The sequence below is a fragment of the Ursus americanus genome, chromosome 34 (genome assembly GCF_024610735.1).
Source record: "Ursus americanus isolate L20-20 chromosome 34, mUrsAme1.1.p, whole genome shotgun sequence".
Taxonomy (NCBI): Eukaryota; Metazoa; Chordata; class Mammalia; order Carnivora; family Ursidae; genus Ursus; species Ursus americanus.
In genome coordinates this window covers 16,896,532-16,913,608 of record NC_142160.1, presented here as the reverse complement: position 1 = coordinate 16,913,608, position 17,077 = coordinate 16,896,532, and the positions used below count along the sequence as shown (strand labels likewise).

Here is a 17,077-nt window from a genome sequence, read left to right as displayed (position 1 = left end):
ACACCTCACCTTTGCATTTGTCGCAGGTCGGGTGGCATCTCTCACACGTCCGTGTGCTTTGCTCCACATAGTAACGCTCTGGGCAGGTGCGATGACACTCTCCCTTGGAGCGGAGCAGAAAGAAAAACGTATCGCAGGACAGGCAGTCGCTGGGCCGCGGGCCCCAACATGCCTTGCAGCTCTTGCTGCATTTCTCACAGCGTCCCGTGGAGATTTCGGCGTAATATCTGAAACCAAGCGGGGAGGCAAAGACCGAATACTAAGCTTTGCTCTAAGTGTGGCAGAAAAATCAGGGTTCGTCGAACAGTGTTCGTTTCCAAGGCGGAGGACTTAAGACTGTACTCGTTAACGTTACTCAGTACGGACATTACTGTAGGCGCACCTCGTATTATTACGTTTCGCTTTATTGCTCTTCGCAGATACTTTGTTTTGCAGCAAGTCTTTCGGCGCTGTTTTTCTAATGGCATTTGCTCACTTTCGTGTCTCTGGCACATTTTGGTAATTCTCGCAATATTTCAGACTTTTTCATTATTATGAGACTTGTTATGGGCATCTGTGATCAGTGATTACTGAAAGCGGACGGTGAGCATTTTTTAGCAATCAAGTATTTTTTTAATATAGGTTTGTAGATCGCTCTTTTAGACACAATGCTATTGCACGCTTAATGGACTACGGTATCGTGTAAGCCTAACTTTAACATATAGGCACCGGGAAACCGAAAACTTCATTTGACTTGCTCTATTGCAATATTCATTTTATTGCAGTTTTCTGGAAGGAACCCGCAGTATCTCCAAGGTAGGGCTGTAATGATACTAATAAATCTAATGACTCCCAGTTTTCTTACCTTTAAACTGGGCACTGTAATCCCTCCCCTGCTGTTTGTGAGTATTAAATTAGGTAACACACACACACACACACACGCACACGCACACGAAAGGACTTATCACACGCAGTGGAACCACAATAATTGTTCACTACTTTTGCCTTCTCTATGCCTATGGGCTTCTCCACTGGAAAATTCAAGCTTCAAGTTTTGTTGAATGGGATCAGGGTATGGACGGTGTTTTCAGTGTACCTCCGAATGATTCTTCTAGTTTTGCATTTTTAAAAAACATCTATCTTGAGGGACGCCTGGGTGGCTCAGCCAGTTAAGCATCTGCCTTCAGCTCAAGTCATGATCCCGGGGGTCCTGGGATCGAGCCCCACGACGGGCTCCCTGCTCAGGGGGAGCCTGCTTTCCCCCCCCCCTCTGCCCCTCCTCCTGCCTGTGTGCTCTCTCTCTTTCTGTCTCCCTGACAAATAAATATATAAAATCTTAAAAAAAAAAACCCTCCTATCTTGAAACAGGAGAGGACATTAGTGATGCTAATGTTTACATAATAATAGATGTAACTTCTGAGAACATTTTTGGAGGCTAAACATAACCATAATCACTGTTCATTAACTTTTTACTATGTACCCGATAGTACAGTAGGGACTTCATAAACATTATTTCACCTCCTTGAACCTAAAAGTGAGACCCTAGAGCCATGCAGTCAGGAGCTTTCCTTCCAGAACAAGCTGCATGGGGGTCAAAGCCAAGCAATTCCACTTACGAGCTGTGCAACCTCGGGCAACTCACACAACATCTCTGTGTCTCAGGTCTGCAATATGGGGCTAATGTTAGTAGCTAAAACTAAACAAGTTACTGTTGAGAAAATTGTTAGAACAGTGCCTAGCACATTGTAAATTACACATATTCATGATAATTATGAATCGTAGGATTAAATCTCAAACCTTATGATTTAGATATCATCATCCCTATTTTATGTAAGCAAAAACTGGCTCAGAGAATTTAGACAATTGGCTTCATGTCAAACAGCTCTTGAAGTGGGCTCATGTGATTTGAACCTCTCTGTTTACTGCTATCACAAAGCAGGGAAAAGTATATAAAAAATTATTCAAGTAAGATAGAAGAGAGAAAAGGAATCATTGACGAAGAGGAACTTCTAGAGGTCATCTGACCCTTCTTGGTGTCTCTGGACACCGGCACACTGAAGCTATCCTAGAAACTTGATGGCTTGCCCTTGGTTTCTCTGGTGTGAAAGTATTTGCCACATGAGGTTCCCTAAAATTTATTTCAGTTCCACTAAGTTGTTGGAAACTAAAACCATGGGTAGGTAGTCCTGAGTCTGCCTCACCACCTGTCCCTGAGCTGAGGGAGGGCACTTGTATCTCAGTGGTCCAGCTTGTGGCAAATGAAACCTTGTTCAACTTTCTGCCATTAGGCGAGGAAAATCACTGCCGAGTCAATCAGTAAGCCTGGGGTGTGAGAGAGACAGGGTGATGAAGGGAGGACAAAGAAAGCATCCATCATGAACTGAAGAGCCGGAAAAGGCCACAGAACAGAAGAAGAGAAAGCCACGGGAAAAGGTAGAAACCACACTTTCCCACGCAGACAGTACAGGGGCTTGAAGTCAGAAGATCTGATTTCTCGTCTTGGCCCCACTGTGTGTTAGTAGCCTTGTGACTTTGGGCAAGTCACTTAATCTCTTTGAGCCTCAATTTTCTCATCTGTAAAATGGGGAGAGTAACTCGATCTCGAGCATTGTTGGAGAACCAAATCATACTATAAAAATATATTCTGAGTAGAAATACTTTGTAAACTCCAAAGCAGCATCCATGGTCTTCACTAATGTTGCTAATGGGATAGGTTGTTTTTAAGATGAAAAGCATCAGGGCGTCTGAGTGGCTCAGTTGTTAAGCGTCTGCCTTCGGCTCAGGTCATGATCCTGGAGTCCTGGGATCGAGTCCCACATTGGGCTCCCTGCTCAGCCGGGGAGTCTGCTTCTCTCCCTCCTTCTGCCCCTCCCCACCGCTTGTGCATGTGCTCTCGTGCTCTCACAAAAATCATAATTTAAAACATCTTAAAAAAAACCCTGCTCTGCGGTTAAACACTAAAATAATTATGTGTGTGGGTAAAGGGTTCAGAAGACCATATACCTGCCTTTCCAAGGCAAAGAGATTTGCCCTCTAAGGTTGATGCATGCGTGTGGAACATTGATTTTATAAACGGAACCATTTCTGTTAAGTATTTCCATTTATACCTCATTAATACCCCATTTGTTCCTCATTAAAGAGATTTATGGCAACCTGTGCCTCTCCCTGCAGCGGGTAACGTCAATACTTCACAACGGAACCATTGTCTTCTTAGTTCGATGGTCTCCACCTATGTAGATGGCAGGATTATACCCTTTTGTGTGTAGAAGTATTTTATGGCTTGATTTGAGGGAGATGGAGATTCATTTCATTGGAGCCAGACCTTTTCAGTCACTTTCTGGAATGAAGAGGAAAGGCTAAACACCAGGGGGCCCCACCCCCTCTCTTGTTGGGTAGGGCCCTTTCTTCATGGATCCATATGGCGGGGTTTTTTTTGGTTTTGTCTTTTAATTTTATTATGTTATGTTAGTGTTTTTGAGGGCTGAGGTGTGTGACTTTGTGCCGAGAGTTGTAGTAATATGTGTGAAAAACAAGGTGTTTTTTTTTCCCCGGTGCTTGTAATTTTCTTGGTAAGAAATATACAGGAAGAATCAATTCTTACTTAAAAAAAAAGATTGATTTATTTATTTGAGAGACAGAGAGTGAGAGAACACAAGTGGGGGTGGAGGGGCAGAGGGAGAGGAAGAAGCCGACTCCCCTGCTGAGCAGGGAGCCGGATGCTGGGCTCGATCCGAGGACCCTGGGATCATGACCTGAGCCGAAGGCAGACACTTAACTGACTGAGCCAGCCAGGGGTCCCAGGAAGAATCAATTCTTGAAGGTCAAAATCTTTGTATTTTACGTGCAAGGTGCTCTTCATGAAAATGTGCAGAGTGAGTGAGTGAATGAGGGCCGTGGAAAGCAGTGCAATGACTAATGCAGGCGGGAACTGCCATAGAACTGAAGGAAAGAAACATGATGTCTCATGTGGGCAGAAGCGTTTGGGAAAGTCCAAGGTGATAGCCTTCCAGTTTGGGTCTGGAAACTTTCAGTGCCTTAGGGCACTGACTGGGAAGGAAGAATGAGCAACAGGCCTGTAATCCATCTTCTCTTACGGGAAATTCCTGGGGAGGAGGGGAGGGATGACCCAGTCAAATCCTCTTTCAAATACGCTGGTAACTAGACCTCTGATAAATACACTAAAAGTTTTTCTTAGCAAAAAACTAATAAAGTGCTTTTAGAAGAATGCATCTGTGTGTCTAGGTTGCTTATGGTAACGAAACCTGTAAGCTGTCGATTTATGGGGACCCAGTAGGTTGGAGCATTGGTGGCGTCACAGTGGGAATATTTAATGGAAACTGTTCCCTTTGTAAAATCAACACTCCACATACAGTGCTTAGACCTCACCTACTAAAGCTGGTCAGGACAAATCCTAATGCAGAAGAGAAAGAACGTACATTGATGGTCTCAGAGTTCTCCAAGGGAAGAACGCTTTGCCTCTGCCTTGTGATGGCGTGTACCTTCAAATTAGCTGTGAAGTTTGATGCATGATTCTAACTTGGTGATCGACCTTTCGTGTTCTCACTGGGTCATTCTGCCTCTCCTACGTCCTCATCCATTACTATGAACTCGCTGAAATCCTTTTTTTTTTTAAAGATATTTATTTATTTAAGTAACATTTATACCCAAGTGAGGCTCAAAATCATGAACCCAAGATCAAGAGTCACGTGCTCTACCGACTGAGCCAGCCAGGCGCCCCTAGCTGAAATCCTTTAGAGACCATTAGACCTTGGTGGGACTCTCATCTTCATTTCTTCCTAGCACTGAGACTTCAACGTGGTGTTATATAACTTAGCTTCCTCGTCTGCAAAATGGGTTTGCCGGTAGTGCTGCCTGGAGTGGTTTTGGGATTAAACGAGGGAAATGTGTGTTGAGCACCTTACCCTTCCCGGCACTGCAGCAGGCACTCCTTGTCCAGCTGGAACGAGCCTGGTTGGCAGGAGAGGCACTGTGTGCTGTGTCTCCCTTCACATGTCCTACAAGAGCTGTGGCAGGGGGCACATTGGTGGCTGTCCTCATCAGCATAGTAGCCGTCAGGGCAGTCCTGCACGCAGGTCGTGTCTGCCAAGGAAGGAAAAGAATCTGTCTTGGTATCAAGTATGACGCATGTCTCCCACATCTCCTCTCTGTGCTCCCCGTGGTGAACCATGAAGGGAGGGGAGGATGCAGGAGGGATGAGATGGTGTCCTTATGAGGGTCCTGCTTCTCAGGTCTCCCAGGTTGGGGAGATAGATGCTGACCCTTTCCAGGTCTTCAGCATACTCATCTCTTCCTTCCCTCTCTCCGACACCCCTCCACTCTCCTTCTTTTAGCTGCGTGAGCTTTGTCTCATTTTCTTGCTTGAATACCTGTATTAGCCTAATCATGGTATCCTTGGAAACCTGAGGGCATTGCTTCACATCCGTGGTAACCTTCAAATATGATCTGCTGGAGGTGGCCAACCTCAGACCGTGCCAGACTTCAAGAAGATTTATTAATCCCTGGATGCAAAATCCAGGGAAATTTTGATGAGGGGCTGAATACCTGCAAGTTTGTAAATTGTCCCTCCACAGACCACTTATTAATCGCAAGGGAAAATAGTAACTAAGCAGCAGAAACATTGGACAGCACTCTGAACAGATGACCATAGTTAGCGTCACTGGTGAGGGGCAGGTGACATCCTGGGTCTCCAGGAGGACACGACATCACCTGTGAAATATTCTGGTTAAGAATGCATCAATTCCGTCCAGTCGTTGGAAACTTCACACAGACTCCAATGGAGGGATGGGGACCATATTCTTCTAAAATGTCAATGTTCTATAAAGAAAACGTCTGTGGAAATGTTCCAGATTAAAGGGGGCTACAAAGGCCTGGAACCGAAAGCTATACCTGATTGGAGACTGGATCCTGTTCCAAGGGGGAATTGCCGAAGTTATAAAACAGATGATATAGTAAAATATTGATGTTAAATTCACTTGCATCGACAACTGTACCGTGGCTATGTCAAAAAGCATCCCTCGTTTGAGGAAATATATACTAAGTGTATCTGCGAAAGGAGCCACGATATGTATATCATATCTTCAGATGGTCGGGAAAAAATTTATTGTGGATTATGTAGGCATTACACATTGAGAGAGATGAGAGAGAGCACATGAATCATTAAGCAAATGGGGTACACGATTAGCGGTGGGTGAAGGGCACGTGTGTGGCATTCTTTATACTTTTGTCTTTTCTGTAGGTTTGAAAAATTTCCAAATATAAAGTGAAAAATTAGACACTAACATCTCCTGGGCACCAGGTGTCATGCAAGGCAGTTTCCCAGATGGAGGGAAAGAGAGAGGTCTCTGAGGAGGACACATGACTCACTGAGAAGAAGGCTGTCCCTCAGACAGGCGCGACACTGGTCCTCCTTAGGCCCCATGCAACGGAAGCACTTAGCATGACAGGGCTTGCATCCCAGAGTCTCCACATCCCAGTACTCAACGGCGGCACATTCCTTGTGAGGCACGCAGTCCCCATGGTGGTTGACCAGAAGGCCTTCCTGACAGGTTGTGCAGGTCCCAGGTGATGAGCAGGTCTGGCAGGACTTGTGGCAATCTGTGGGCAAGATGGGGGCAGAAAACTAGTGAGAGAGGGCCAGGGTGCTCCTAGAAGGCATGTTCACATCCCTTCCTCCTTTCTTTCAGAGATTTCTAGAGCTCTGGGTCAAGGGCTGGGGCTACGAGTTGGGTAGAGCATTCTTGTCAAATGAGAAGAAGAATGGCCATTTCACAATCTTGGTAATATCTAGAGAGCCCCTTTTTGCAAAATCCAGAAATATTAGACTCACTGTAGTTACCAAAACTGCAACAAAATAATAAGCAATTCTGTAGGGTATGGTCTGTGGCCTGCTCACCCCGTAACTCTTACTCTGTGGTCCTCTACTGACCTCCCAGAGCACTTGAGCTTATCACTAACATAACTATTGTTGGGATGTATTATAATTACCTGTTAATCAAAAAAAGGCTTTTTTTTTTTTATTCACTGATGAATGCACAGTACCTGTGAGAGGACCTGACTTGTAACAGGAACAGGCACTCAGTAACATTTTTCTCAGACAAATAAAATCAAAACAATTCATTCCTACCTCAGGGCTTTAGCAAATGCAGTTCCCTCTGCCTGGAGTATATGTGTGGTTCTCCTAGATATGTGTATGGCTTGTTCCCTTTGTTTTTCGATGATGCCTTCAGGCTGCCTTCTGTCTAATTTCACCTTCATCCTGTCCAACTGCCTGTTCCCCTGTCCTGACTTACTTTTCCTTTTGACTTATCTTTTTTAGGGTCTGTCTTCTCCCCGTATTCTGTCTGTATTGTCCCCTGCTTTTCCCCAGGCCTAGAGGAGCACACAGCACATAGGAGGCCCCCCAGTCAGTACTCTCAGAATAGAAGAGACACATGGCATTATTATTGTCATCTCATATTATCTAGATCAGGAGATTGAGGCTAATGGTGCCAAGTCACTTGGCTGGAAACGGACAGGGTTAGGAGTTGAATCCAGGAGCTTAATCAGAGTTCTTGCTATTTCTGCCCCAGTGCCTGGGGTTGGGTGTGGGATTCTTAGAGGTGGGTGCCTGTGCTCTCTCATAGAGGATAATTTGGGTGATCCTAATAGACCCCAAGCCCTTGTGTTTCTTAGAGGAGATCCTGCTTGGTTCTGGATGCTTCTCGACATCTACCCAAATCTTAATTTCTCAGGTCAGGTCCTTTGTGTCTTCTCTCTGCAAAGTCCAGCGGTCACCTTGTTTCTTCCAGTACCAGCTTCCCTCAGCCTGCCTTTCGACTGGTGGAAGGAGCCATCGCCTTGCAGGGAGAGCCCGCAAGTTAGTTCCCAACAGTTGAGTTGGTTTGAGGGGAGCCCAGGCATCTGTATTTTTAAAAAAATCTCCTCAGGTGATTCTAATGGGCAACCGGCGATGGGAACCAGGGGCCTTTCTCAATGAGAAAATTAAGTCAGGTAAGTCAAGTAAATGAGGCCTGCAAAGTTCTCTGTAAGGCAAATTACCTTTATTATTGAACACCAGAGAAAGGCCAGTAATTGACCTTCAGTTCCTGCCCGAGTACAGGCACGATGGCATCGCAGGCCTTTGGCCGAGCTGTTAAACTTCTCAAGGAAACCGGCCCCAAGCTCACTCCCGCCCCAATTTCCGCCATGTTCTAGCCCGTGCTCTTTCAGGTGGGACACTGGCACTCAAGGGTGCCTTACATAAAACACGCAACTAGGCATGTCGATCCTAGAACTAGAGCAGAAAGCTGCCAGGAGTCAGCTCCAGCTTCATGGCCTGTGACATGAAAATCATTCTCCTGAGTATGTTCTGGAATGTAGGGGGCCCGGGGTTTCTCCTGCCACGTGAGCTCACCCTCAAGCTCCCACTGCAGTTGGGACCACCTCGGTATGGCTGTCTTGTGCTTGCTAGGTGGCAACTCGGGGCGAAGTTACCACTGGCTGCCTAGCTGGAGTGAATCCTGGAACTCTGGAGAAGTTCACCCAGAATGATTCATTGGTTTGAGAATTCTAATAATAGACCATTTATTTTTCCTGTTCTGAGGCCAACAGTTGATACCAAGGGAGCACATAAGGAGGCATAAACGAGAGCAGATCCCTCCTTGAACAGGTCGGGGTTGCCATGCTATGTGGGGGTCCCAGGGCAAGAGCTGGCGAGGCGGAGGAGGGGCCATGGAGGGGAACTGCAAGGAGAAAAGCAGTGAGGGACGCACGAGGCACCGAGAATATCCTCTGTGGCCCAGCTTTCCCTACGCTGCTGTCAACCTTTACTGGCTTCAAGTTTTAAGAAAAAAAAAAATCTTCCATTTTGGGTGACTTTTGAAGGCTCGTCTCTGCTGTGAAACTTCACAGGAGAATTCTTTTTGATCAGTTCGGAGCCCCTGCTGTGAGGAGGGTCAACCTGATTTGTTATTAAGAAAAGTTACATGGTCAAAGCTTATGAATGATTCATTTTAAAAATAAATAATAAATTAGAGCAGGTTCAAAAATCTGCTTTCTTGAGCAAGAGGGACACGGACGGGATGACAGCTCGGGGGCCGAGCCCCTGCAAACCCCAGCACCTGCTTTGTCTCAGCAGAAAGCCATCATTGTGGCAGGCTCCCTGGAATGCTTGGCTGTACACACGCAAGTCTTTACCTCTGCAATCCTTAGTCTCTTTCTCGTAGTAAGTTCCCACCGGACACTCGTCCAAACACCGTCCATTGTAGAGAACCAGGGATGGCTCGGCACAGAGATCGCAGTCGTCCGCCGAGGGGCCACTACACTCCAGACAGTCTTCGTGGCAGGGGACACACTGGCGTATGTCCGCATAGAAGCCGCGGGGACAGGACGGATGGCACATATCCTCGTACAGGAAGGACTTAGGCATACACTCTGGGGGAAGGAGGAAGCAGCACATTACCCCCTCGGGCGCAGGAAAAACAAATTCATTCCTTCTGGAGTGGGCTAGCCTGTCCAGACCACCCTGGCTCCTTTGAGCTGAGTGTTGTCATGTATGTGCCCCACGCCAAGCCTGCCAGGGCACATCTCCCAGATCTCCAAGCTTTGGGAGAGAAGACCACATACGGTGGCCTGATGACCAGGCCGCAATGATCTGCCCCTTAGAGGTGTAAAAAATTTCAGTGCTGTGGCAGAACAGCTATGAGCTGCTGGAGGTATTGTTGAAAGCCCGAAAAGCATGCCCTATTCAGGGCACAAGCAGTTTAAACATTCTTGCGTTAGTTACGTTTTCGTTCACTGATAGTGTAGCTTAGTGACATACGGTGGTTACCCAGTGCGAGGAATGCATTGCGCGTTTCTTTCATTTGTATTCATTCTCTTATTTGGGGGGGGGGGACCAAGAAAACACTTTGGGTCACACCAAGAGAATCCTTTCTGTAGAACAGCACCAGGTAAATGAGTCTCACTCTGGAGAGGAAATTAGCCCTTCTTGGAGATAATTCCAGAGAAAGAATTCCTAGCCAGAGTACTGTTCTGAGTCTTACAGTCTTCGCCTGAACTTCTCCTTCCTATCTTTTGTAACAGTTGCAATTCTCTAGCTTCCTCTGTGTTTCATTACTATCAGCCTCCCCATAAGATTCTGTGCCCAAGAGGCAGGAACTTTGGGTTCTTGTCTGTACCTCGAGCAGCTGGGATGGTGCTTGGCATACCCCTAAGTGCTCAGTACACCTGCACGGAAGAAGTCATGCAGAAGAGGGGCTTTCATCTGTCTTCACTGGAAGAATCCATAATGGCAAGGCTTTACTCTCACCCTTGATTTCCTCAGCGATGTGCACAGAGGTGTATAGATTTCGGTAAAGGTAAGGAGACTGGTTCCCTTCATTCTGCATGGACACCCCCGCCCCCTCGATAGTCGGTCCCCAGGGGCGGTGGCTTGGGACAGCCACACTCTCCCCTGGGATTCTCCTATGTACCTTTGCATGTCTTCTCATGGATGCAGTCCTGACACATCTCAGGGCAATGCTTGCACACCCCGTCCACGGCCACGTGCCTCTCGGGGCAGGCTTCCCAGCATGCTCCCTGGTGTAGGATGAGGCTTCCTTGGCAAGAGTGGCAGTTGGTGGCGTTTCCTTCGCACGTGCTGCAAGGAGAGCTGCAGTGCTTACACGTGCCATCTTCTGCATAGGAGCCCCTGTGGAAGACAGAGCACAACTCGAGATGCTTTCCAGCTGGGGAATGGGTCACACCTGGTGCCAGAGGGCTTGGGACTGCAAACGCCGGCAGGATGGCAGCTATCGTGGGGCAGAACGAGGCTGATCAGATTTGCCGGGGAAGGAGGGTTCAGCAATCAAACCCGGGAAGAGAAAAATGAAAGGGTAGGTATGATCCTTGTGCATTTGGTTGGTTTGAAAACAACTTTTGTTAATGTGTAGATAGTTTAACCACCTTCTGGTTTCCCTATTTTATCTCCCAATTTTTATTCTTTTTTTTTTTAAATTAGAGTCTTATGTTCGAGTAGAAAATTTTTTTTATTCAATGCATTTTTAATGAAAAATGTTAATTTAATAAATTACTGAATTTAGTCCTTAATATAAAATGGTCATTCATAATCAAGTTAAAAAGTTATTTTTAAAAAGCGCCCAAGGTTTAATGCCCAACACAATTGGAACCGCTTTTGCTTTCGGATGCTCTCAGCTGAGCTCCGGTGGCTTCTTTCCAACACGCACATGTAATGCTTGCACACGGCATCAAACGTATTTGCAGTGGCTGCTAGTGGAGGATACGTTTATATGACTGCTTTTCTTCCGGGGGAATATGGTGTCTGTATATATATAGTACCTCTGAATGATTACATTATCACGCTGTAGAAACCTCTCACTGACGGGTGAACAAGGCAAATACGAAAACCTCAACCTTTTCAAATAGATTTGGAAGATGAGGGAAATTTAGACAGTTCCTTGGAAGAAAACACCTGGCGGGAAGAGCTGGAATGTTCAGAAGCAGGAAAATCATAAACCAGTACAAAGAATATGGACTTCCGAAGTCCTCGGTATCTATTTCAGTTGTTTTCTGTAATTTTCATTCTGTTTGTCAGCTGTTGGCCTAATAGTGCTGTGTGACCAAACACCCCCAAACTCCTCACCCGTGTATCTGGGGGCGGGGGCATATGTAGGCTGAGCTTGTGCTCAAAGAGCTCAGGCATGAACTCTGGGCAAGGAGGCTGGGCCCCGAGATACATGCTCGATTCAGATCTTCTTCATGTCCCTTTATCTTCCCTGGCACCGCGACCTGCTGGGGCACATTCTTCTCTGAGCCATGACAAAGCACAGGAGGGCAAGTTCATCCAGACAGACAGGTTGTAGGCCTCTGCTTCCCTTCTGCTAACACCCTGTTGGTCAAAGCAAATCAACCCGGCCCAAAGCCAGGGGTCAAGGAAGTCCATCCTGTGTCTGTGAAAGTTGCCACAAAGCGACAAGCAGAGGGCATAGGTACGTGGAGGGGTGACGAATTGTGGCAGATAACTCGGCCACTAGAGTCCTTTCTGAATCGATGCCAGGAAGGGATCCTAGATGGCATCTTTACTTGACGTTTTAATGAACTCATTCACATCTGTTCCATCATTCTTCCAGCCATTCTTATATTTATTCAGGAATCGCAAATGTATTGAATGTGTCAGGAAGAAATAGGATAGGAGTGAATAAAGGTTACGTATCTAATGTAGTTTTATGAAAGAAAAATTGAAGAAGAAGGGGTTTAGGAGAAGGGAGGGAACCAAAAAGTATCCAGACGAAAGCTAAGACCAGGCTCGCTTATACGGTAGTATCTTAGCTTTTTTGGACTGAATGGAGAACCTTCAGTTGGCTATAACTTAGCTTCCGATATCAATTCTTACACCTAGTAGGTGTTAACTACTTATTTGCGGAAATGAATTGAATATGTTGGCTTCCCCACCAGGACTGGAAGCTTCTTGAGTGCCCTGACTTACGTTTGTACCCTATAGGCTGTATCTCAGCAGTGGCTGGGGTACTAATGATCTACCCCGACCCTAGATCCTGGAGCTCTCCCATCAAGTTCTTTTCATCAGTGAGCAAAGGAAATTTCTAATTCTTTCAAATAGATTCTCCTGGTTACTTCCCCAAACTCCTTTCTCGCCTCCCTCTTTCCAGTCGTCCTGGCTGCCAGTGTTCTGATTTTACTTGGCTGTTCAGGGGTGAATCTTATGTAGCCTAAACTGGTCCTTCTCTTTCCATCCTTCTCACCAGAGATCATTTTTTGGAAGGTGTTAAGTGATGCATTCTGGCTAATGAGATGTGAAGGGAAGTCAGAGGACGTTTTCTTTCCTTTTAAAAAGAGGTGGAGGAAGAGAAACGTGCCTTTTTCTGTCTCTGGTTGTTGCCGTGTAAGCTGGGGGAGTTTGGAGATGGAGCAGACAACGTGGCTCGGGGAGGACAAGCTGAGGAAGATACAAAAGGAAGATGGAAAGATTGTGGGTCTTTAAAGAAGTGTTGGCCACCGATGTAACCATTGCTGGATTTTAAACTTTTTGTTCTGTGACATAATAAACCCCACATTTTCTCAGCCATTCTACTCAGATTTTCTGTTGCTTGTCCCTCACAGTTCCTGGATATACTTTTCAATGTGCTGTTTCCACTTCCTTTTTAAGTCCTGGAGGTGGAAGCACTGATGGGAAGAGAAAAGGAATTATAAACCAGAGGACCGAGGAAACCATGAGGAATCAATAAATAATTTACCAGGTATGATTCTACATTTATTATTTATACCTCACACCTCACCTCCTGTAAACGTTTAAGAAGAGATGCATGTATTCACAGCCTTAACTTTTGTAATGGAAAAAAGACAACTCCTCGATCATAACCACAGGTGGAAAAGGAGCGTATTTTCACAAAGGTAAAAAACACGTACATATCATAGTCACAAGGGAGACGTGTGCACGGTTTGGCTGCTGTGGCCAACAGCAATGTCAGAGTCGCGAGGGGACATGCCCATAGGCTCTGTAACCGGGGCGGGGGGGGGGGGGCGTTCTCTGCTGCAAGAAGGAATTGTCCTCCAAGTACCATAGGAGAGTGACCCAAGCTGGATGTGGAAGAAAGAGGGAAACTTACTTGGGACACTTGCTGTAGCACCTGCCTTCGTGGAGGAGGAGAGGGAAGTCTGGCCAAGTCCGGCACTTTCTGCAGAGATCGGCCCCAGAGCAGGAGTCGCAGCCCTCGGTACAGTTCTCGCAGCTGCCACTCCTCGCCGAGGCCCACGTGCCTTCGGGACAGGAGGAGACACAGGCCTGGGCCAGCAGATATGTGCCTAGAAACCCAGGGAAGAAGGCAGAGCAGACGGTCATCATGTGTCTGGTCCGACAGCACACATGTCCATGCAGAGAACGGATGCCCACAGCAGCTTTTTGGAACCTCTCCAAAGACCCGAGTATGTCGAATATTTATTTTGGGCAAACCAAAGTATTTATTAGTGATGCTCAGTCTTCCACATGGAGTTAAATCTCCAGAAAGGAAATCGACCACAGAGGCTTTTGCTCTGTTTTTTTTTTTTCTCTTTTTTAAAAAAATTTATTTGAGACAGAGAGAGAGTGCATGATTGGGGGCGGTGGGGGGGAGAGGCAGAGGCAGAGGGAGAAGCAGGCTCCCCGCTGAGCAGGGAGCCCGATGCGGGACTTGATCCCAAGACCCTGAGATCATGACCTGAGCCGAAGGCAGATGCTTAACTGACTGAGCCACCCAGACGCCCCCTTTTCTGTTCTTTTGCTTTCCTACTGATATTCGTTGAGGTCACTATGGGGCTTCCCTTTGCCCAGTTGATCTATTAACACCTTTATCTGTCTTCCTGTAAGGCCCTTACGCATGGGCAGCTCGATAGAGTCCATTTTTCTGCTTCCCGAAGCCTCTCCTGCTAGGACACTAACATAGTAGCATGTCCCCCACCATCCAACGCCACCTGGAGTGGACGGTCCGTCTATTTTTAATCGAAAAAAATCGGATAACATCATTATTGAAGGAAACTATTTTAAAATCACCCTCAGCTCCAAAATCCCAAGAAAATTCCTTCAATTTTTGGTTGTAAACTTTAATATTTCAAAGGGCTAGAATCGTGGTGCACCTGTCATTTTAAACTGTTTTGCGTCCCAGCTCACCGTGAACATTGCACCTGCCAACAAAATGACCACTTTAATGGTCACTTTTAATTCTTAAATTCTCACGGTTAGTGTACCATGTTAATAAAATATCCCCCAAATTCAGGGAAGTTGCTGTTTCTGATGTTTTGTGATTATAGACAATGAAGCAGTTCGTCTGTTGACCTGTTAAGTTGTCATTCTTGGCTGGGGCGCCCGGGTGGCTCAGTTGGTTAAGCATCTGCCTTTGGCTCAGGTCATGACCCCAGCGTCCTGGGATCAAGTCCCGTGTCAGGCTCCCTCTCTCTCAAATAAATAAATCTTAAAAAAAAAAAAAGAAAGTTGTTCTTCTTGGGGATTTTTTTCTCCCCTAAATTCAGAAATAAAGAAGGAAAGAACAGGTAGGGTATTTACCCTCCCCTAGAGTCTCTACCCTAAGTTCTCTTGTTTTGGCTAATGCACTTGAAAGAGTAATGGAGCCTCTCGAAATGTTAGGTACCCAGCGACCCCAACAAATTCTGTGGCCAAATCAACAGATAACTTTATCATGCCTTTGGGTAAGAACATTGACATTTTTCTTTTCTCTTTCTTTTTCTTTTAAGTAATCTTGACACCCAACATGGGACTCGAACTTACAACCCTGAGATCAAGAGTCACACGCTCTACCGACTGAGCCCACCATACACCCCTGAATACCAGTTTTTATTAGAGGTCACTGTTTGGGCCCCTGCATTTTCCCAGAGTAGCCACTGTGTTAGGAACTGGATCAAGTCCTGCAAACCTTTTACATAAAGACGCCGACACGTATGAGAGACAGTGAATTGGCTTGGCCACGGCCACCTCCTGTCATATTCCACACTGACCTTTTGGACATGAAGTGCACAGGGTCGCAGATTCATTGCAGGTTTTACAAGAAGGATGACAAGGCTGGTGTCCTCTCAAAATGTCTGTGTAGACAGAAACCAGAAGTCAGTGTCCTTTGAACAGGCTCATAGTATTACAGCGTTGGAAGGGATCTCATGGGTAATCTTGTCTTCCTTCCTGCCCGGAATAGAATCCCTTCAGTTTTGCATTGGCAGAACACTGGTACCCACTCATTACCTGCGCGGTGGACTTTATTCATTTATTCATGTATTTTGTTCATTCATTTATTTTTTCTCTTCCTTCCAATTGGTTATCAAGACATGGTTTGCAAACTTCCGGTGACAGGATAGCCTTCAATGCAGTGGGGCTGTTGGAACTAACAATTTGTTCCTTCTTTCATACGTTAAAAATCTGTGGGAGTGTATGCTTGTGTGCGTGCATGCATGAAAGAGTTCTCTAGTTAAAGGTCATCACTTCTTTCCCCAAGATTTTTAGATGACCATTTCTCTTCCCTCCAAGATGAGAACAGAATTCACTGCGTCTTTTGTGGAGTAACTTTTTCCTTTTCCTTCCCCCCTTCCTCCCTCCCTTCCTTCCTTCCTCTTTCCTTTTTTCCCCTTTGGAACCAGGTTTCAAAATCTGTCAATGTTTGGGTTTCTGTGTTCTTCAGAGTAACCACTGTGGAATGCAAACCTAAATTTATCTCCTCTCAAATCGTCGTTAAACATTCACCTAATGGAGCCACCTCTGAGCTTTCTGGTTGGTCAGGTGATAGCAGGCCATCCCGTCACTACACCATTCGCCTGGGAAACATTAGAGGCGTTCCCCCCCCCCCCCCCACCCAGGAGCATTCCCTTTGGTGGCCGGGCTCTTCCAGGGAGTCAGCAAGTCCACAGGACAATTTCAAAGACCTACAGAGTAGCCTTGGTGACATCACTCAGTGAGTACGCGGGGTCTTGAGCGATCTCAGGAGCTGCTTGGGAATCAGCATGAGTCTCACAGGGGAGAGTTAGAAAAAGGAGAGCTAGCTGAGGACGGGTGATAGGAATGACCGGACCCTCCGTCGACTGTTGACGCTGGCATCTTCCGATCCCTTCCCTCCCCACCCACCCTCTCTTGCTTCCCACTCCTTCCTGTCTGACACAGCGCGTTCTGTAGTCACACCTGCCTTCAGAGCCCAGCTGTGCCACTTACGGGAGGGTAACCATGGATACGGTAATTAAACTCGGAGAGTCCTATTTTCCATGTCTCTAGAATGAGAGCAAATGATCTCTCCCTTCGAGAACTGTCGTGGAGACTGCGTGAAACAGTGTGTGTAACGCGCACACACAGCGGCTCAGTAAATGCTAGACCTTCTGCCTCCTTCCTCCCAGTTTCCTCCTTGGGTACCACACCTCCCCGTTTCCCAACCTTTGGCTTTAGTCCTCTCCCCTTGTCTTCTGTTCCGTGCCTGGAGTGGCACCGGGAGGTGTTGCTTGGTTTCTTTGAAGGTGCTATGGTTGATAAGCTGCCGAGATTTGCTACAGAGGAAACTAGATGCAGAGGTAGGTAGACAGACAGACAGACTGGTGTGGATGGAGACATACATGATCGTCC

General features: G+C 46.5%; 2 protein-coding genes across 24 annotated transcripts in view; one reads left to right on the top strand and one right to left on the bottom strand.

The window, feature by feature from the left end:
* Nucleotides 1-17,077, bottom strand: part of PCSK5 (proprotein convertase subtilisin/kexin type 5) — a 447,222-nt gene that overhangs the window by 20,080 nt on the left and 410,065 nt on the right. For all 3 annotated transcript variants that reach the window (XM_045781017.2, XM_045781018.2, XM_045781020.2), the window contains 7 exons: nucleotides 15,481-15,564; nucleotides 13,602-13,797; nucleotides 10,452-10,669; nucleotides 9,175-9,411; nucleotides 6,364-6,594; nucleotides 4,902-5,079; nucleotides 10-227 (listed from right to left, as the gene is read on the bottom strand). In XM_045781017.2, the coding sequence (XP_045636973.2) occupies nucleotides 10-227; nucleotides 4,902-5,079; nucleotides 6,364-6,594; nucleotides 9,175-9,411; nucleotides 10,452-10,669; nucleotides 13,602-13,797; nucleotides 15,481-15,564 (1,362 nt within the window). The remainder of the gene's footprint in view (nucleotides 1-9; nucleotides 228-4,901; nucleotides 5,080-6,363; nucleotides 6,595-9,174; nucleotides 9,412-10,451; nucleotides 10,670-13,601; nucleotides 13,798-15,480; nucleotides 15,565-17,077) is intronic.
* LOC123781498 (uncharacterized) overlaps nucleotides 10,666-17,077 on the top strand; it is a 138,688-nt gene continuing 132,276 nt past the window's right edge. For 20 of the 21 annotated variants that reach the window (XR_015722900.1, XR_015722892.1, XR_015722881.1 and 17 more), the window contains exon 1: nucleotides 16,326-16,421. The gene's annotated coding sequence lies outside the window, so the exon portion shown is untranslated. Of the gene's footprint in view, nucleotides 10,854-13,095; nucleotides 13,233-16,325; nucleotides 16,422-17,077 lie in introns of those variants that run through there. The other variant, XR_015722895.1, reaches the window with a different exon arrangement.